The 22051-nt window shown below is 39.0% G+C and overlaps 1 protein-coding gene across 1 annotated transcript; it reads left to right on the top strand.

Moving 5' to 3' along the window:
* Positions 1-1884: 1884 nt before the first annotated feature.
* Positions 1885-16321, top strand: fgf5 (fibroblast growth factor 5). The gene is made up of 3 exons (XM_054610193.1): positions 1885-2077; positions 7356-7459; positions 15944-16321. Exons 1-3 carry the CDS (start codon positions 1885-1887, stop codon positions 16319-16321), a joined length of 675 nt encoding a protein of 224 aa, XP_054466168.1.
* The last annotated feature ends 5730 nt before the right edge of the window (positions 16322-22051 follow it).

Here is a 22051-nt window from a genome sequence, read left to right as displayed (position 1 = left end):
GGCTTATCTGTTTTTGGAAAAGTTTGAAGTGTGATTTCTATGTGAACATTTTTTTTTTTCTCTCAACATTTTCTCTTACAAAAAGTATTTTGTTCCAGATAAAAAGCTTTAAGGCATTGAAAACGTCAAACTTACAGGGCTCCATTTACATTTTATAAAATGTTTAATTGTAAACTTAACAACAAAGCTGACTTCATGTTTTTGCCCAATTCAGAGCAACAAGCCATAAACAATAACTTTCCTCAAAGGCATACAGTAAGGACCTGAACTCTATCTCGTTGCTGCTCGATGAAAGAATCTCCACCAATGATGTTTTTAGTCACCTATTATAGTAAAGATTTATCTTAATTTATAAGCAAAATGTCTGTAAATGAATGAACAATATCTTATTTTTTTGAGGTGATTCTATGACAACAACATAGACAACTCTTCTGTCCCACTCCAATAACTTCTTCTACCTGAAAACCTTTATTATGTTTTAGGCACATCTATATTTGTGTGATTAGTGTTTTTTAGGCATAATAACCAATCCAGAGCTAATACTTCACACACAATATATAACATGATAATGTTGAAGGACATGAATCGGTGGAGAAATCAGTTTAAATGAATTCGTTGTGTTAGGGAAAACTCTGTCAGTGTTTTACTGGAGGACTCTTGACTGTTGATGGGACACACACACTGCAAACACTGACATCCTAAATAGTCACTCAGGTAGTTTTGAGAGTATGTGGCTCATTAGGTAGCATGGACAGAGGCTTATGCATATTTGAATAAATAAAATAAAGTAAATGACAAAGACCGAAGGCTTGCCATCGGTGTGGACTGGATGTTGCATGAATGTTAGTGATGGTGGCACCTTGCATGGTAGCCTGTCATCAGTGTGTGAATGGGTGAATGATATGTAATATACTACTGACTGTAAGTCGCTTTGGATAAAAGCGTCTGCTAAATGACTGTAATGTAATGTAATGTAATTTGTATTTGTTTACTGCACTTATCCTATTCGTAGTAGTTTGTAGCACTTATTGTATTCGTATTAGTCTGTTGCAATTATTGTTTTCGTAGTAATCTGCCTCTGCACTATACTTTTGCTCTGGTTTATGCTTTAAGATGCTTGTTTAAGAAAGGAGATGCACTTATGACTTCTGGTGACTAGTAGTTCTCTTGAATACCTATGTTGAATACACTTCCTGTAAGTCGCTTTGGATAAAAGCGTCTGCTAAATGACTGTAATGTAATGTAATGTAATGAAAAAACAAGGGAAAAAGGTGCATAATCCACTTTATTTCTTCCAATAATCCACAATCTGATAACCACAATGTCTCCTCTGCCACTGCTCAGAATCCACAGCAGCATCAGATGATAAGGAGGACTAAAGCCTATAAATACTGCTGCTGAGTCTCTGTGAGGCAGAGTTTAAACTCCACCTGAAGCCCTCCGGTCCTCCCTCCTGCGTTCACAGTCCCATTATCCAGCTTCAGCTCCTCTCACATGGACAGAACCGTGGTCAGAAGGGTCGGGGGTTCATCCTTTGGTCTATAATACAAAAAAAACCCCACCATGTCTCCAGGTGCGTAAAGATGCGCTCCTTGGAGAATGCGCGGTGTCAGTGGTGCTCCGGGTCGGTGCTGAGCAGGAGTGGCATCTCGGCGACAGAATCCGGAGGAAAGAGCTTCTCTTTAGGGCTCAGGCATGCACCCAGCAGTGAGATCACTGTTATAAATACCCCCCGTGCCAGCAGAACAGCTCCAGCTCCTGCAGCCCGGGGTAATGCCCCAGGAGCGCATGCTTTCTCCTGGTGCCAACACCAAGAAAAAGAAGAAGAAGAAAGAAGAAAAGAAATGCTAGAAGTGGCATAACCAGAGTCTCCTTTGTGGAAGAATGAATGCTCCTCTCTACCTGCTGACCGCCGCTCACCTGCTCTGCGCCGCCGGAGCAGAGCAGGTCTCTCTGGAGGAGAAGATCCGCTCCGGACGCAGGACCTGCAGGCTGTACTGCAGGGTTGGGATCGGCTTCCATCTCCAGATTCACCCCGACGGCAGAGTGAACGGCAGCCATGAGAACAACCAGCTGAGTGAGTGTGAACTAGTGAAGGAAACAGGTCTCTGGTGGTCTCAGGTCTCTGGTGGTCTCAGGTCTCTGGTCTCAGGTCTCTGATGGTCTCAGGTCTCTGAAGGAAACAGGTCTCTGATGGTCTCAGGTCTCTGATGGTCTCAGGTCTCTGATGGTCTCAGGTCTCTGGTCTCTCAGGTCTCTGGTGGTCTCAGGTCTCTGATGGTCTCAGGTCTCTGATGGTCTCAGGTCTCTGAAGGTCTCAGGTCTCTGAAGGAAACAGGTCTCTGATGGTCTCAGGTCTCTGATGGTCTCAGGTCTCTGATGGTCTCAGGTCTCTGATGGTCTCAGGTCTCTGATGGTCTCAGGTCTCTGATGGTCTCAGGTCTTGGGAACGCAGATCCGAGTGCGCACTTGGATCTGCCTTGGCTCTTAATTGACCCCCCCTCTCTGTTTGCAGTTGTGTCTATTCTAGATGGCACCCTTGGGTGTTTTAACTCACCTAAACATAGGCTGGCTGACCCCTGAGAGGCATCTGGTCCACGGGCCTCGTTTGTGTCGGCAGGTAGACTATTTGTGGAAGTGACAGGTGCAGCAGTTAGACACTGTGTTTGGACAATCAGCACTATTGTCATCACAGAGCAGCAAGAATAGCCACCTTACAAATCACACTATTATTGAATATGTTGACACCTTCAAAACTAGTAAAACATATATATATATATAAAACATATATATATATAATAATATATATATATATATATATATATATATATATATATATATATATATATATATATATATTATTGTTTTACATGCAAATTCAATGATTTGTCTTTTTCTCTATATGGAAAAGTCACAAACAAAGAGCAACAATAAGTTGTTATACAACTACATTACATTACATTACATTACAGTCATTTAGCAGACGCTTTTATCCAAAGCGACTTACAGGAAGTGTATTCAACATAGGTATTCAAGAGAACTACTAGTCACCAGAAGTCATAAGTGCATCTCCTTTCTTAAACAAGCATCTTAAAGCATAAACCAGAGCAAAAGTATAGTGCAGAGGCAAATTACTACGAAAACAATAATTGCAACAGACTAATATGAATACAATAAGTGCTACAAACTACTACGAATAGGATAAGTGCAAAACAAATAAATTCAATAAGTGCAACAACTAATACGAATACAATAAGTGCTACGAGGAAGGCTCAGGGTAGTACTTCATATACAACTACAATATTGTGCTCTGTGTACATATCTTTTCAGCTGATATAGGAGACACATGTTTCTGTAGTTAGAACCTAAATGAAGTTACTTTGCAGTGCAAAAAGCTGATAGACTTTGGAAATAGTGTTCAGAGTGATTCTCTGTGTTTCACCAGGATTCATTTAAGCAGCAGAGATTTTAGGATTTTTGAGGCTGTTACTGGACGATATAGTCAGGATTTATAAACATCATATGTTTGTTTTTTATATTAAAAGATGTGGATGATTATCACGATATACATAATTAATAATTATAATAACGATGCTGCATTTACAGGTCTTTTTGGTGGCCAACAAATTGATCATTGGTTTAAATGTTTTCCCATTTTGCATTCATTATGGAGGAGACATGAAAAACAAGTAACTGAAATATTGTGTTTACATAACACATATACATCTATTCACTGAGATATTCATATTTGTATTTAAATGAACATATTTACATTCACTGAAATGGGATGAAATTAAAAAAACAAATGGTGTTGTTTACAGTTTTATGATCATTCTCCTGAGGGCTCCTAAAGAAACCATAAGGTTAATTATGGTTTATTATATACAATTATATATTATCAGAACTGGTCGTTGAAGGTTGATTACATATATACAGTATATACAACATTATCTTGATAATCGTCTCACTTCTGCACGCTACTTTTGAGCATGCGCACCAGAGGCTTCCGGTTAGCCCTACATGCTAACTTTAATGTGGATAAAGTGATTTAATCTTTCTGCTCTTCTAGATTTTACAAATGTTATCAGACGAAATAAATCAAATTCTGGCAGTAAAACACATCATTTTGAAAAGCTCAAAACAGTGTATCCAACGTTTTACTGCCCCAACAACAGCGACGGTGCTCTACTTATTGGCTTTTTCTCTGGTGTTTTTGGAAGGTAGAGGAAAATAGATTTGAAAATAACTATGGAAAATAAATCGTATAAATGTATATGACGTGTTAGATTTTATTATGAAAACTTTCAAGATTGTTATATTGGCCAGGCCTAAATTGATACCAACATTGATACGTTTTAATGACCAAATAACAATACATTATACTAGTTTTCATGCATAAATTCACAAGAGAATTATCGGCGCATATTGGCCAAGATTTATCAGCCAATTTATCAGTCTACCACCAGCATGAAGTTGGGAATATTCTAATATAACTTGTGAATAAAAAAGAGAAAACAGAAAAATGTGAGTTTAGCAAGTGCATCTCCTCTTGTATCAAATCCAAATGAATCAGTTTTGAGAATTTTCTTACAACAAGTTAGAAATAGGGAAGGTAACTAACATCAAGATTTTGCTAGATGTTTAGATATAAAACAATTTCTCTCCGTTTGAAAACATTGTCTCTCATCTCAAATAGAAAAAGCTTTTGGTTGTGACTGGATACATTTGTGTAAAACTTATATATGATGTTAAATACAGAAGTTTTCAAAGCTCCGTCCGTCCTGTATGTGAGTCCTGTGTCCTTAAGGCCAGAAGTCATAAATCAGATTTTCTAGGTTTTTTCCCTCGTCGCTCCTCCTCCTCCGCCGACGGAACAGACGAAAGCTCCCCGTGAAAATGCACTTGTGCCTCCATTTCACGGTCCCCCCTTTAGAAGACTTGTCAGGTTACATGGATTTCAACACGACAGCCATGTGGCTTTGAATCCCGCATGACAGCGCTGGAGACGAGCAGGAGACGGCAGGGCGTCTTAGATCTGTAACATGAAGATTGGTTTAACCATCACGCTGCATTACATTTCATATCACGGAATACCTCGGAGAGTTAATACACGCACTTTTACTGCGGAGACATTGTTCATCTGGGAAAACACTTGGGTTTCCTTTTCTTTTGACTGGGAATCTTAACTGACCTTGACGCTGAACAGCAGTCAGACGGATTTATTGGTTTGAATAGTAACATGTCAATAATCCTGTCTGTGTTGTGGTCATTCCTTCCAACCACTGCATTGATATCCTGCATTAAAACAACAACAACAACAACAACAACAACAACAGACTAACGCTTGTCACAAAGGCCCAAATGTTTCAAAAAGAACCCACTATTCTGAATTCCCTGGTATCCTAACTCACTTAACTGTTTCAAGAATTATGTTTATAGAAAAAAATAGGTTCAGGGAGGAAAAAGTACTGGATGCCCAGATTATATGTTATATTTAAAGACAGTCTGTTTATACTGGACACATAATGAGATTATACATTTTTGATTGTACTCACACAGCATCCTCTTTGGGCAACTAAAAAACACAGGAAACAGGAAATAATGAGCTGGGTTGAATTGAAGTTAGTGGTTTTGGTTAAAAAAATCACCAGCGCCAAACACTTTGTACAACTTCTCCCTCTGTTTATGAATATCACTTGTCTTCAACAGCAATTGTTGCCATTACACATTAGACTCATAGTAAAGGCCTCTGCACACTAAATTAGAATTTTTTGTATGTCTTTTTTAAAATCTGTCATCCAATAATAACTGTGACGGACCGAAGCTCTGAACACTGAGTCTGATGCGTTCTATTGTTCTATTCGTTGTATGGGTGCAACAGTTAGCTCTAGTCCCAAAAAAAGGCTCAAGAATAAATGAGATTAGCAAGAAGCTATCGTTTATCTGCCGAGAACACGATCACGACCGTCTAATCTTTCGTACAGTTTTGTGATCATCCCTGATTTTAAGCTGTTCTGCCACAATCTTTCTTTAAATTCCACATCTCTGTGTTCTCTTCTTTGTTTGTTAGAAAGTGCTTCGAGCTGGAAGACAAATTGAACAAACTGAATTAGCTGAATCAGATGCCATTTTGGATGAGCATGTTTGCATGTACGGTGGATCTGAATGGTCAAACAACTCTGACAGATGCTCATAGTGACCAGCCAGTCTGTATCTCAACCTGGTGATCCAACCTTGTCCCGAAAAATGACGTTTTTGATGGAAGCAAATTTTCACACTGCAGTTTTAAACAGTTTTAAACAAAACATAAAACACTACAAAACGACTTGGTTAGGTTAAGTAAAAAACACATCACGGTTTGGCTTAAAAATGACCAGAAGTACTTCACTTTATACACAGACAGTGTTCTCCTGAGGTAACACCCTGTGTTTTTTGGGGAACTGATTTGAAACTGATTTGTCATATATCAAAAAGCTAATATTTGCATTTCCCTTTGAAATGTAATTCACAATGCATTTTCTGTATGGGAACATTAGTTTTAGGAGAGTGGTGATCCTGCCTGTTTGAACTCCAGACCGCCACTGTTCGTCTTAGAAGCTGCGTCAAGTCAACCCCTGATACAAACATTAACAGCCTGCAATGTATGTAAACGTCTTTGTGCACGGTGCACTAATGTCCCAGGATTGTCTAAAAGACAACAGCCACAGAACTTTTTATGGAGCAAATTATATTTTAAAATTTGTATTTGCCAAAATGTATGTATATAAAGGTATCAAAAAGCAACACTGTTTAAGCTTTGAGGTGAAGTCATTTGATTTTTTTTTGGGGCAAATTTCTCTGTAAAAGTCAGATTTAGCTTATGATTCAGAAGACACGCCTTATTTTTATACATCCCTTTCATGACAGATGTTAGGACCTGGGTACTTTATATCCTGACAAGTGAGACTGAGAAGAGATGAAGAGTTTGAGATGAGCCATGCTTGTTTTAAGAAAGCTGACTTTTCAGAATAAAACGTATCTCTATTCAGTTTCCCTCAACTTTTGTTTCAGCTGCAGTGCTCTACTGCGATTTCAAGACTTTGGTTTGTATTTGACATAAAGTGATTAAACCAATGACAATTAAAAAAACAATTGCCATAAAACCAAAATGCTGTTTGATTGCTGCTAATCTGCTCACCGTTTTTTGTTATTTAAAAATTCCCTCTGGCTGTCAGAGAAGTTTGAGATATTCACTCCTCATTGAAGTAGATAAGTATTATTCAGACAGCGGACGAATGAGGAGATTCAGTAAAACTACAAGAGGAGTGAAAATACACCCTGTGGTCCATCATTCATCGTGTCGTTTGTCCTCCCAGGTGTCCTGGAGCTCTTTGCGGTTTCTCAGGGGGTCATCGGCATCAAAGGGGTCTACAGTAACAGATTCCTGGCCATGAATAAAAGAGGACGGCTCTACGCCACCGTGAGTATCCAGCACGCCTCCTGCACTCTTAAACTCACCCTCAGCACATTCATACTGCTGAGTGTGAAGAGCAACTACATGCTATTTTGAAGTATTTGACATAACAAGTGTTGATTGCAATGTTGGTTTTCAATCATATGGAAGAAATAGATCTGTAAATGTTTGATGATGGGTTTAAAGATGCACTATTTAGTGGTTTGTCCAGACCTCTATCAGGCAAACATTTTCACTTTGTGTATTTACTTAAGTACTGTACTTAAAGTTACTACAAGGAACTTTTACCTGGTTCTGAACCAGTCTCAGTTTAGTCCTGATCCTCTATAGACCTCCATCAGTAAACGAGACCATCAGAGAGAAGATCGTCTGTTTCTATAAAGTTATTCTTAAAGCTCGTCATCGGAGCCACCGGGTCGGATTCTGGAGAAACCAGATGAAATCATGAAGGTTCACCAGAAACTCCTTCAGCTCAGACTCCAGCAGAGACCAGTCCACCGTGGACAGACCCAGATCCAGCAGAGACCAGTCCACCGTGGACAGACCCAGATCCAGCAGAGACCAGTCCGCTGTGGACAGATCCAGATCCAGCAGAGACCAGTCCACCGTGGACAGATCCAGATCCAGCAGAGACCAGTCCCGCTGGAAGCCAAAACCAACACCACGCTGCTGGAGACCCAGGCCGTATTGCTGGACCCGCTGGAAGGAAGGGAGGCTATGGGAGAACCAGAACCAGGACTGAGGGGCAGACTGTCAGACCCTGCTGCTGTAAAATGAGAGGTTTTCTAAAGGGACTCTGGTGCTGGGATACACTACCACGTTTATCCACAGGGACCGCCAAAATCAATAAAGAAAGTTCCTCGTAGTAGCTTTAAATACAATTTGGAGGCTGGTACTTTTATTTGCATGTTGCCATATTCAGCTTCAACTCAACTGCTACATTTCGAAGCAAATATTGTACTTTTTACTTCACTACATTTATCTGAAAATGTAGGTTATGTTGCAGATTTAGATTGTTAATCAGTAAATATGCTGTAAAACCAAAATTAGCTAAAAGAGGCTAAATGGAGCTGCTACGTCTAGTGATGTTCATAGTTAATATAAGAGAGATGTTGATTATTAGAGTGCTCTCATCTCTCTGAACTATCCTTTTTGAAATGAAAGTACTCATTACAGTAAGTCATTCACGGTGTTTCACTCATATGGAACGTGACAGATGAAGTTGTGTGACAGATGAAGAAAGCTTGAGGGAGAATACAATCATATGTCAGTTTGGGGAAATTACAAAAAGACTTTCTCATCTCGTGGTCAGATTATTTTGCTGTTCTCAAAGATCAAAAATGGATTTCCATTCTCGAAGTTGAATATTGTTTACATCTGATTTTGATCAATGTTTCATGTGACTAAGCAGACCTCCTACCAGAGTCCTTAATTTGGCCTAATTCTGTGAATCTGCATCTCATTTGCAGCTCATATGATGCTCTTCTCTGCTGCAGCCCCACTTCTTTTGGCCTCATAAAAAAACGTCTGTATTTCTCCAACAAAAAGTCGCATAGTGCAGCTATATTTGTCTTGTTTATTAGCTTGTGCAGCTTTGCATCTGTGCTGCATAATAAAAATCCACAGCGATCTGACATCAGGATGTCACGGTATACTTCTGTAATCTTTAGCCACAGTTTTTTTTTTTTAAGACTTTCAAATCCCCCCCCCAAACACACAGTAAGCCCAAATCTGCCCACAGCAGCTTGGCCCTCGCCCGCCGTAAGCAATGCGGGCCGGGGCCAGCCAGCCGGCAGCCGGCCGCGCTGATGAGTCGTCTGTGGGAGCGTTGGCAGGCGAACAGAAAGAAGCGGCTCGCCATTAGCATGTGTTAATGGGAAGAGCAGATTAAGTCCTGTCTGGGACGGCTGATAATATACAGTGGAGCGAGCCACAAAGTGAGGATCAATATGTGGAGTAAACAATCAGGCCGGGCGAAGGCAACAGAGCCGCAGAGTCTGCTGAGCTGCTGAGGGTGTGCACGCTCAGGCCGTATTGTTTCATGAAACCCTGTCAGCGGGGAGCGATGTGGAGTCTCTCTCCTCAAAGTGCGTTCTCAGCCACAGCTTTTCTAGAACTAGCACTAGTGCGACTGTGAGACGTCCACCAGCACATTCAGTTGTCGCTCCAGCTTATATAACGAGAAAATAACAAACTTTCTCGGGGTCAGAGCACATCCCAAACAAGATTTAAATACGAACAGAAACTGGGCCGACGTGGATCATACAGAGGAAATAGTGCAACAGCCACAGTCTGACTCAGTAAGGTTTACTTGTTTCTGGTCCAATAATGTCAGAGATCCGCTCTCATCTGCACCTTCATCACCTTCTCCAAACTGTCCAAATGTCAGAAATGGAAATCCAATTTTCCACATCTGCTCACTTCTGCACCAGCTCAAAAGTCGACCGTTTGCGTCTACGTGACATCATCAGGCTTCAGTTGATGCCGTTAGTCGCTCGCGGGTTCCGACATTAAGGGACAGGAGGAATACAGGAAGCTATTAAAGATGAGCCCCTCACAGAAAATACGTCTGCTGCATAGACTGTACATAAGAAGTGGACGTAGTCTTTGTGACGTCATCCATTGGTCTGTGTACTGCCGTTTTGAAGCCTTGAGTCTGACATTTTGGCCGTCGCCATCTTGTTTTTTTGTTACCATATTTGGACTGAGGAGGAGTGACGTAGAGACGATGTATACGTCTGAGGTGTCGACCTGTCAATCAGTGTGTAGCCCCGCCCTAAAGCATCCCCTGCTTTATGGTCTGTTTGACTCTAAATGGAGCATCATTTACTAAATGAACATCATGCTGTATTGAAGAAGACTTGAAACTAGAGATTGAGACCATAAACTCATGTTTACAATGTTTACTGAGGGAATAAATCAAGAGAGAAGTAGAGTCATTTTCTCATAGACTTCTATACAACCTGACTTCTTTTTACAACCAGAGGACCACTAGAAGGAATCCAAGTTCAACTGAAGGGGAAATGGAAATGGCAGCGACAACATTTTTACGGCACCTTTCACAACATAAAACAAAACAAGAAGTAAAAAAATTATGAAAACGTTATTCACTGTGTGCGCAGCCATGTTGTTGAGTAGTCAAGTTGTTAAAGTTGTTTGTGTTTTTCATGGCAGAGGTTGTTATTTTTTCAGGAACAGATTGCAGCGAAAATACAATGTAAGGTGTCTGTGAATAATGTGACTTACATGGTAACGTTACCTCTGAACAGACAGTGTATCTAAGTATAACAGGAAAGGGGAAAGTTGACCAATTTTCTGCTGCGTTCGAAGCTAGCCCAGCTGTAATTGGAGCACAGAGCAAAAGGGGGCGGGACTTAGGAAGTGGCAATTAGTTTCAAAGAGCACATTTACTAACATAGGGGCTGCCTTGCTCAAGGGCTTGTCAAAATGGATAGATAGAGTCTCCTTTTTTCTGTTGTTGAGCTGTCTCTGGTTGTGACTGCCGTGGTTCTCAGAGTCAGAGTTGCTAGATGCTACATCTTTCTTGGCGGATAGAGTTTTCTCCATCATAACCAACCCCATTTGCTGAGGAAGACTGGCTTTAAGCTCATAATTAAATTTGCACATAAATAAAATAAATAAAAAGTTGTTTGTTCCATTTAACACTTTGCACACCCTAAAAGCTGATTGCAGGCTTTTAGACATTTTAAAACTATCATCTAAAATGTTTTATGAGCAGTAATTTAAAGTTTGATGTTTAAATCAGAGCTCTTTTCCTTTGCAGCTTTACTACTTACTGTAGATACCTCGCTCTCTGACAGACTGGCTCTCTGGCTCCAACCGTCGCAGTCTGAGCTTATTTTTTGCCTCCGGAGCAGCTCTTCCTCGAGGAAATATTTGTACAACTAAAACTCCAATCTGTGTCTACAGCTGCACCGTGCTATTTAACCGGCGTGATGATTTGGGGTGGACGTAAACCTCCGGAGGGGGGCACAGAAAGGCTCTGGGCCTCACGTCGGGGTGTCAGGTGACGCACTGACCCTTATCTTGTTGCATCGTCTGTCATATCTAATATTCAGATGTTTTCACAGTGGCAATTTATTGGCTGAATGACGGCCGTGAGGAGACAGATGCACATTGCTCGGCGTGATCCGCTCAGCAGGCCATCACAAACATAATCTTTAGAGGTCAAAGGGTCACCTGCATTTGTTGAACAAACAAAGAGTGAAAGACAGAAATGCAACCACTTGATTGAACTTGTGCTTTCAGATTTTTCTTTTAGATATGTCTCAGCTACAGTTTATTTTGCAGCTGTTAAGTATTTATACCCAAGACACTTTTTTAATTTTATATTTTTCAATTTCCCAACCAAGTTTAAGCACAGTATGAAGGTCCTACCAGACTTTAGTGTGTGTATTAGTGTTAATCTGTTTACCAGTGACATTTTGGGGTTTTGAGTGGCATATTTCAACAGAAGACATTCATGGTCTCCAGAGGATGAATCCTACTGACTTTAATGCCAAGTTAAGTTGCCAATAGATTCAACATATGTTTGATTCACTGCCACATGATTCTGTGCAGACATTCATGGTTCCCAGACATTGCGTCTTAATGACAATTTAATCTGATTTTCCTCTCGTGCCACCAGCAGTTTGTTTGTTTTGTTAATGAAATGTCTCCACAACTAATGTATGGATTGCATCAAAATTGGTTCAGACATGCATGTACCCCTTCTGGATGAAATATGATGACCTGACTAGCACCACCACCAAAATTAAATTTGTCCAATATTTTGGAGTATGACCAAATATCTGCAATCTGTTTTTTTCCGAGAAATCATTTTAAAAATAAAATGGGAGATTAAAGTCGGAATATAAGGAGAACTAACTCACAAATGTATTTAAAAAAAGTTGTTAATGTGTTACTTTACTCTCAGAGAATATTCAAGTTTTTTCTCGTAAATTTGTGATTATTTTTTTCTTGTAAATGGACCACGTAAATCTCAGAGAATATAAAAAATATATATTTTAACATACTGTGACACTAAGTTGCTGTTTAACATTGATTGTTTAAAAGAGCGAAGCTTTCATTGGCATTTTTTTCAGTTATGTCATATTTAAAAAGTCTTATGTTTGACAGTTTAAAAGCAGTTAGTCACAAACACAGTCTCTAAAGGTTGGCTCTATTTCGATCTTAGATTTTCTTGGAATTGGAAATCATAGAGTACCCTATCCACCTGTCTGCAGTAGTAAGAATAAAAAGGACAGATTTGTAAAGATATATGATTTGTGTAAAGGAAATCTGTAACTTTCCACCTCTGCCCTAAGTACAGCTAACCCCCGAGGATCATGGGAAAGGTCCCTTTAAAAGAGTGTGACCAATCCAGCAGGGCAAGAGCCAGGTTAAACAGCTGTACAAGCATTATGATTTTAACAATAAGATCTCTGGAATCCGGCCGCAGCCATTAAATCCTATGAAACGCAGCAGGAGCCAAAGCTTTTCTCCTGGTATGTGTGTGTTTGTGTGTGTGTGTGTGTGTGTGTGTGTGTGTGTGTGTGTGTGTGTGTGTGTGTGTGTGTGTGTGTGTGTGTGTGTGTGTGTGAGAGACTACATTCATCCATGCTCCAATGGATTTGTTTCCAGATGTGTGATTCCCTGACTGGTACCAGAGCTGGTATGTTGCTCAAATGTAGCGTTCTGTTAAATCACTGCAATCCACCCATAGCAGTGACTCGGGAGTTCTGTTCAACTTTTCTAATCATCTTTAAAAAAAAAAAAAACAGCCGAGAGGAACAGTCGGTCACTTTGAATAACTTAAAGGTTTGTGCTTTTCTGCCGCGCTCTCTTGTGACTGGCATGTTTACCAAACGCTGTAATGGCATCATTTTCTGCTATGCTGCACTCTTCAGCAAAGCAGAACAGTTTGTTTTATTTCAGAATGGCAGGAGGTTACGCAAGGAAGTCGTACTGCGCAAGAAAGGCAGGCATCCCTGGGTACATGTCAGAGTTTCCCACCCGAGATATTTATAGACACAAAACGGGAACATTTAATGAAAATCTGCATCTCCGTTTCTGAAATGTGGTGAAGCACAGTGTTGTCTTTACATTTTTAATTATCCATGTTATAGCAGGCTACAGTGTCCAGAACATTTTTGGTGGAGGACATTTGGTTCGATGCATAATTTATTTCAATTTGGTAGGTTTTGTTCAACCAATGACCCAAATTATGTCAGTTTAATTACATTTTAAATCACCAGAATTGATGAGGGGAGTCATTAGATTATTATCGCTGATGCATTAATGTATGAGCAGCATTTTAATCCACTTCTGTAGACCAGCCTGTATCGCTAAAATATAGCTAGCATTGTCGACACTGCCCACGCTAATGAGAAGCCAATCGCTGAAATAGCAACCCAGTTGCCCCAAAAAAATGTTGGCATTGCACGTTTCTGCAAACCACGGGAAACGTTAAATTAAAAATATTTTTCATAAATACTTTTCATATTAGCCTCGTATCACTCGTAACACACAATGCAACGCGGTAAATGTCTTGAAACGTTTGGTTGGATTTAACCAACACAACTACTTGGTTGTGTTGAAATAATATCGTAACAACATTTACTAGCGGGAAAAAATAAGAAACCGCCCTTAGAGGACTTTTTTGCGTAACGTTATGTAACTAGCTCAAAGCCAACATTTAGGTCTCCTGGGTGAAAGTCCTGTAGAGTAACGATTGGATAGCTTTAGGCAACACAACTACAACACAACTAGATCATGGTTTGTGTTGCAATAATAACTAAACAACTACCGTGAATAAATAACAACTGACCTTAGCGGACTTTCTTAAGTAACGTTATGTAACAAGCCCAAAGTCAAGGTTAACTTTTGGATTCACATGGGACATGAACAGCGGCCACCTGGGTTAAAGTCCTATGTTTGTTTGACCCATCAACCCGAGTCAGAAACCATAATGCTGCGTTGCGTGTCCGGAACAAGTTATATTAAATATTTCTACCTATAGCGTCGCCTTAGTGATAATTGATCTTTTCACTGCATCACATTTATTTAATTCATTGTCAAATTCTGCGAAATGCAATAACACTGCCGATTCGTCCATTGCTTTTGGAGCAAACAACATGATCGGTGTGTCTTCCATTAGAAGTTCTCCTTGGATGAAGCTGATACACCGGCCATAATGAGTTTCTGACCAGTACAAAGAAAGCTCTGCTGCTGTCAATCAAACCATCTCTGAGATAAGGAAAGTCTCCCACTGCAGAGATGAAAAACAAATCTCCTGTGTTATTTGAGCGGTGTCAGTTTTACAGCAGCTAACGATCAGATCACAATCAGACGGCGTCATGTTGAAGAGCGATGATGAGCAATTACAGGTTGAGATTGTAGAGTGTTTGACATTTCCCCACTCTGTATTCTGTTTTAATTATAGTCTTACAAAAATGTTCCAAGAAATTCAAAAACTTTTATTTCTGCCTCTTTTTTTTGGTCATTAAATGCAGCAATTGGTAATTTTCGTTCTAATTTCCGTTGCCCTCCCTGATCAGCTATTGTGTGACAAAACATAATTTGGCTGTCCTGCATAATTATCAATTGAATTGAAATGTAAAAACCCTTCATTTTCACCCGTTTTAATTGTCATTTTTAAGAGAAACAAATGACATACCTTTACTGAAAATGTGTTCTCCCTTTTCTCAGAGGAAGGAAACACATCTCAATGACCACAAAAGATCACAAAGAGGTTCTCACAGTGGCAGTATGTGCATGATCAAAATGAAATGTAATCAGAGGGGGAGAATCTGGCAGAGCGTTCTTCTAAAGAAACAGGAGCCATTTCTTTTTCTTTCCCCAATTTAAAGACAATTATCTTAGCAGCAGCTAAACAGGAGAGACGCAGGGTTAGGTTTCATGCTAGCATGTGAACAGAGTCCCCACATGTTCTGCATGTGGACGGATCCAGTATCAGGTTCTCTGAAGTGGAACATGTGGAACAATTCACAAATAAAGCAGGTTTTAAGGTTTGTAAATCTAATATTAATCAGAAATCGAAACAATCAAAACCAGTGTACTATAGTCAATATCATTGACAATATTTCTCTCAATATCATGCTTAATATTACTTTTCTTATTTAGTTTCCATAAGCACTGGTGTTAGTAACACTTTTTTATAAACTTTATATTTTTACTTTTTTATTTTAGTTGAATGTTTTACGTTATTTATCTAGTTTGATCTTATTGCTATTGTGTTCAATTTTTAAATGGTGTTAATATTTTATTTTTTACAATTAATAATTGTTATTCTATGGTTTAAATTTGTTTATATTTTTATTCTTTTGTTTTTTGCTATTCTTCTGTTGTAATCTTTAATGAAACTCAAAATAAATAATTTCCTTCTGGATTAATAAAGTTCTTAATCTTATTTTATTTTATTAGATTAAAGTCCAGTGGTAACACCTGTATATTCCCCGTCTTTTGCAGGAATGGTTCACAGAAGACTGTAAGTTCAGGGAGCGTTTCCAGGAGAACAGCTACAACACTTACGCCTCGGTGATCCACAGGAACCACAGGACCGGTCGCGACTGGTTCGTGGCCCTCAACAAGCGAGGGAAAGCCAAAATGGGCTCCAGCCCGCGGGTCAAACCCCAGCACGTCTCCACTCACTTCCTGCCCCGGGTCGGCCTGCACGACCAAGGCGAGCGAGGCTTCACCATCACAGAGAGGAGCAAAGAGAGGAGGAGAACGCCGCCGCCGCCGCCTCCTCAACTGGCCAATCCTCCTCTGGCGAAGGCCGTCCAAGCAGGAGCCGGACCGAGACGTACGCAGGTCAAGTACTGGCCCAAGTACCGGTTCGGATAGATGTCAAAAAACGAGGGATACAAAGTTCATAGACGCTGAACATTTAAGTGATGGATGTGCCCTCAAAAAATTTGACACTGTTCGTGTACGACATTCAAAGCATTCCGGGTATCTATGTGTGAAAAACCTCAAGGGGCTGCCAGGTCCGACCGCTGAGCTTCTCTCTGCTGGAGCTGTGATCAGAGTCGGGAGTTTCCACTTGAGTCGATGACCTTTGTCCTGTTTTACGTTTTCTTTTTGTACACATGCCCCATCTTGCAAACATTTAATTAAAAAATCAGATGCTTTTAAAGCTGAAATCCATAACGTTTTGGGCATATTCTAGGTGAGAAATTCTTGAAATATGTGCTGAATGATGCATCAAAGAGGGAAAAGTCATCCATGTTTTTTTTACTATCCTGCTAACTACTGATATTGTCCTCAACTGACCTTGTAATGACCTTCATTGGTAATGGACTCTACACAAATCATTTTGAGGAAAATGCGGACTATAAAGGGAAAGGGTTGAGTAGTTTTTGCTTTATGCTAAAAGTGGATAGTCTGAATTTTAGTTTAGTTTTTTTTAGCTTTTTTCTTAACCCAGATTTATATTTCAATTATTTATTTTTGTGATATTTTTTTTTATATCAAAATAATAACCTGAATAAATAAGTGTTTTTTGCAATAAGCAGAAGACAACAATCATGTCTTTGCATCAGGGCTTTTGTTTTCCTCATTATAATCAATTAGTAGTTCATTTAGACACAAAACACTTTTGTTTCTACCTCAGGGGACATAGAGAACATACTTCTGGAGATATGTTCCCCTTTTTATAAAGTGAAAATGTTTTTGTTCAGTCCCTAAAAAGACCAAATTTTGTACCAAAGTAGAACAGATTTATGTCGTGGTGCGTCAGCTCTGGTTTGAGCTGACTTATTAAAACCTTTTATTTCATTATATAATAAAAGACATGCAGCTCAGTGTGTTATATACAATAAGACAATTTAAATAGCAGCTGAAATGTTTAAACACATCTATGACAAATGAGAAGGTAACAAAAAAACATAATTGTTAAATTGTACAATTTATATTGTCAGTCAAAAATATAACAAATCACCATTCAGAGAACAATAGCAGCACATTCTGTAGACAGCAAGTCCAACAATCTTTCAACATCTGACAACACGCCACCAAGAAGATGGCAAAAATATGATTAGCTAAACAAAAAATAGGTTATGGATTTCAGCTTTAAACACTGAAAAATATTAACATTCAGACACAAAAAGCTCTCACGCCTGGCTTTGAAAAGAGCTTCAAACACGTCTCCTGCCTGAACACACACACCGACCAACTGTCCCTTTGCTAACACCAGATTTGTGATAATCAACGTGAAAACGAAAACCCCCTTTCCTCCTCCTGGACAGCTGTGAGGGATCAAGGAGAACACTGTCCATCAAAACTATCATTCTAGCAACTGGCTGTCCACAAGAAAAAATCCAGAGTCATGACCTCACGGCATTCCCCTCCCCCCCCTTCCAGGAGGAGCGTGCACGGCCGTCAGCGCGGGGATAAAGATGCCGAGAAGGAGCGGTGACTTGTTTTGGGGAAAGGTTGAAGCAGAAGGTGTATCGGGTGGCAAACAGCCGTGGAATGGCCATGTAGGAGCACGAGGACGTCTCTGGGGAGGAAAGGCTGAGTTTGGCCTCCACAAAGAGCCTGAACGATACATCAAACACCGGCTTTAAGTTAATTGTTTTGTTTCATTAACTTGTCCTCGGGGTACATTTTGCAGACGCATTAGAATCAATTCAAAATCTGACAAACACTTTGATCATATTCAAATGTCAGAACCTGTGTTGAGCTATGGGAAAATGTTCCAAGACGCAATCCCACAATGTATGGCACGTTATGTTTTGACAACTGAGATAAAATCTCACATGTCTGCATAATTTCTAATAAGCCAACAAAGAGTCAAAACATATAAAGTTCATGTTTATATACACTTTGAATTTACATTGCAATCACATGAACTGTGAGTAAAAAAAACTTGTTTAGGATTATGAATTTTGGTGCATTTTCTCATGTTTTTACGCAGCATTTTTAAATTCAAACCTTTTATTCAACATTGTAACCTGAAGTGATTTACATATAGGGTTAAAATTTGTGCATAGTCGAGAACAAACAAGCAGCCAGAATGCAGAGAAGCCGATCAAAGTATTGGGTTTTCTTGTCAGTTCGCTTTGTTCGTAAAGCTACATGCTTAACTTCATTTAGGTCTGGTTAAATATAATTTATTACAATAATTCTGTCCGTCCGACTGCACTAATAATCTGCTCCCATATGTACCGTGAGTTGCAAGTAGATATGCAAAGCCCATTGTGTAGCCTGGCGAGCTAACGGACAGAAATGGATGATATGAAGCAAAAATATAGCTTTGGGTCTCAGTTTGGGTTTCGGACGTGAAATGTAGCAGCAGTTGTCATTTGGCTCCTAAAAGTCCAGGTTTGAGTTTGAGTTTCGAAACTGTGCAGAACTCTTTGTGCACAAACATCCATCAAACTAAATGTTCTATTATCAATATTATAGAAAATGTTGTTAATGTGCATCTTCAACCACATATGCCAGATAATATGCAAAAAGACAGACAGACAGATCATGTGACAGAAGTATACCAGTTCTTAAGAAACTATGGAAAAATAAAAATCTACCTTACACACTAGAAATGATTAGAAAGATAAAACCTTGTGAGAGGAGATTACAGAAATATACCTTAAACGGGTGAAATGCTTTTATTATAATGTTAATACACAGGTTAATACAGAGGGAAAGTATGTATATATATATATATGTATATATATACATATACATATATACATTGTAAACGGTTTGTTTTCTAATGATCTTTTGTGATGTCATCATGTTGTGTTGTCCTCAGAAACATCACAGAGAAATATTTTTTCTACCAGAATCTTTTTTATATATGAAAACGTATGTATGAAGAAAAGTTTTATGTAATATGACTTATTAAAAATTAAATATATAAGTGTATATTCATAAGTGTCATGTTGTTTATGGGAGATTGTGACTCTGTTAAGATGCAAAGTCTTTATATGTTGGATGAGTTTTAATCAATACTTATTGTTGCAGGTTTTGAGTTTTGAATTAGACATTTGTGCAGATATTTGTGAGCATTTTATATGTCTGAAATCCCAAAGAACAGAAGAAGAAGAGTCCAGGATCACAGTGGCCAACTAATGAAAGACAGGTGTGTGTGTGTGTGTGTGTGTGTGTGTGTGTGTGTGTGTGTGTGTGTGTGTGTGTGTGTGTGTGTGTGTGTGTGTGTGTGTGTGTGTGTGTGTGTGTGTGTGTGTGTGTGTGTGTGCTGACAGGACTGTGTTGGCTGATGTTCTCCAAGTCCTCTGAGGTCATGACAGTTTTTACTTTAGTTAAAACAGGCCTGAGGTCTGATTACTGACCAACATTCTCCATCTTGTATGGAGAGCGTGATTCCTCCTCCTGTGACAGCCTCATTAGCATTTTGTGTCACTACGTCTATTTTCTTCTTTTTCATGCTCTCTTCCACGAGGAGGTCAGAAGTCAAAGGTCAGGACTTTAAGTTAGAATGTCTCTGCCTTTGATGCATCAATGTTGATCAAATATATCCGTAAAAAAGATGAGGTATTCATCAAATAGTACTGAAGAAATATTTAATGAATAAATGATGTATTGTAAATTATAGTGTTGAGTTCAGTCACAATGAAAAAACACTTAAATGTTACATCAGACTGTCTGAAAATAGATAAAACCTATAAAAAAAAAACATACTATCGAAAAATACAAGAAATTTAGATCTATTTAGCCAAAAACATATATGGTTAAAACAACTGTTTCAACAACACTTTAAAGTTGCTAAATACCAAATTTAGAACATCATCTTTGATTGATGGATTGCCCCCACACAAAAAAAAAATTAGCATTTAATTTTAGTTCTTCCAGGCCTGGTTTACTGAGGATGCACGTCTGTTTTTTTTAGAAGTATCATGGCTTCATAGTCACACAATTAAGTATTCTTTCACATATACCAAGAACACAATGTTGATTAAAAGAAATGGGATGTTCCTAATTCGTTGTCAAATGTCAGAGTAACTAACCCCAAGAAGAAGTATTGACTGGCTTTAAGGGGAAGTCCAATCAGCAGGAGCTTGGCTCCACGGCCACTCCATGAATCCAGAGAGGAGTAATCACTTCCTGAAGGATCTTAGAATCACATCCTCAATTACGCACAACCTCTCCTTCCCTTGGGAACATGTGTTTTGTCACAATAGTCTAAATCTTCAAAAATGTTCTAAAAAACTGTTTATTTACATTCTGTGTGAAACACTGAACCTGATCACTGATGTGAAGCTAATCCAGCCGGAAAAAGAAATAGTTTTGTTCCTATTAGTCAGTTAGACACAAAAACATAGAAAAATAGGGTCCAGGTTGAAAAATAGCAAAGTTACCCTTGAATGGAATTCTGACAATTTATTATTTACACATTTTCAAGCTGGTATTTGCAGTAAAATCATAATGTTTTCAGTAGATAATGATAAAAAAAAACAATCAAGTATGCATTATTTTGTTTCTCTTCTCTCAATGTGAGCTCTTCAATTGTCATTCTAGGATTTAGATGAACAAAAAAGCTGTAATGGAGAATAAGCAGAAGTACATTAACATGATCAGAATGGTCATTAGAAAATCAGGCGACATGAACTGAGAAGTAGAAAGAGCTAAAGGATAATCCCCAGGATAAAGAGTGTTCAACATAGAATAAGAACAACAAAGGTTTTGCATGTATTATTCATGGTGCTAAATAATGAAGCGGGTCTTTATTTCTAGGTAAGACAAACACTGTGACCTCAGAGATGTGATGAAGCTTGCGTGACAGTCTTTGTTTTGCGTTGCTCTTGAAGGAGCAGGTTCCCCTCGTCACCCTGCCTCGCCATCTGCCTCCACTTCCGCTCATTTTGTCTGTAAATGACACGGCTGTTTCGTGAAAGCAACGCTCGTAACAATTTTCTTTGCAAAAAAAATCATTACCTCACTTTCCACGGACGTCATTGCAGCGCCATTAAAAGTCACGCTGAGTGAGAAAATTAAACAAAATTATAGTAAAAGATCATAATGACAGCCAAGAGTCACAGCGTTTCTGTAAATGGAGCCGACTGAACATTCCCACAGGACATTTAATTCTGTATTTTACAGTCTAAAGGTGGCAGATATAGTCTGGGTTTGCCAGGATTCATGGGTTGACATCATGGGACTGGATCACTTTGTCATCTCGTGCATTAATCTAAGTTGGGCTCAATACAAAGTCTATATTGAGAGTGAAGTTTATCAAGTTTTCATAGATACTGACAGACAGTAGAGAGGACATGTGTTTTTTTCCACCTGTGATCAGTGGATTTGAAACTTTGAACCTAAATGAGTTTAATTAAATGATTAACAAAGCAAAAGGTTGTGTCACACACCCGAAGGCTTAACCTCTAGAAGTTTTGTCCACTTTTACTTATTTTCTATACTTTCTCCATGCACAGCTGGTTTATTTGGAGTGAGTAGTTATGTTAGTTGGTGTCTGCCAGCTAGTTAAAGCTAATTCTTGTCTCATTTGTGGTCTGATAAAAAGTACACCAATACTCAAAAATTGACATTAGACAATAAGCCAAGATGAGTTTCATTTATTAGCATTAATGGCTGTTGAAATGTTTTTTA

This window comes from Anoplopoma fimbria, chromosome 13 (assembly GCF_027596085.1).
Source record: "Anoplopoma fimbria isolate UVic2021 breed Golden Eagle Sablefish chromosome 13, Afim_UVic_2022, whole genome shotgun sequence".
Taxonomy (NCBI): domain Eukaryota; kingdom Metazoa; phylum Chordata; class Actinopteri; order Perciformes; family Anoplopomatidae; genus Anoplopoma; species Anoplopoma fimbria.
Note: the sequence above shows the minus strand (reverse complement) of the source record. Positions and strands in the feature narration are given on the sequence as shown.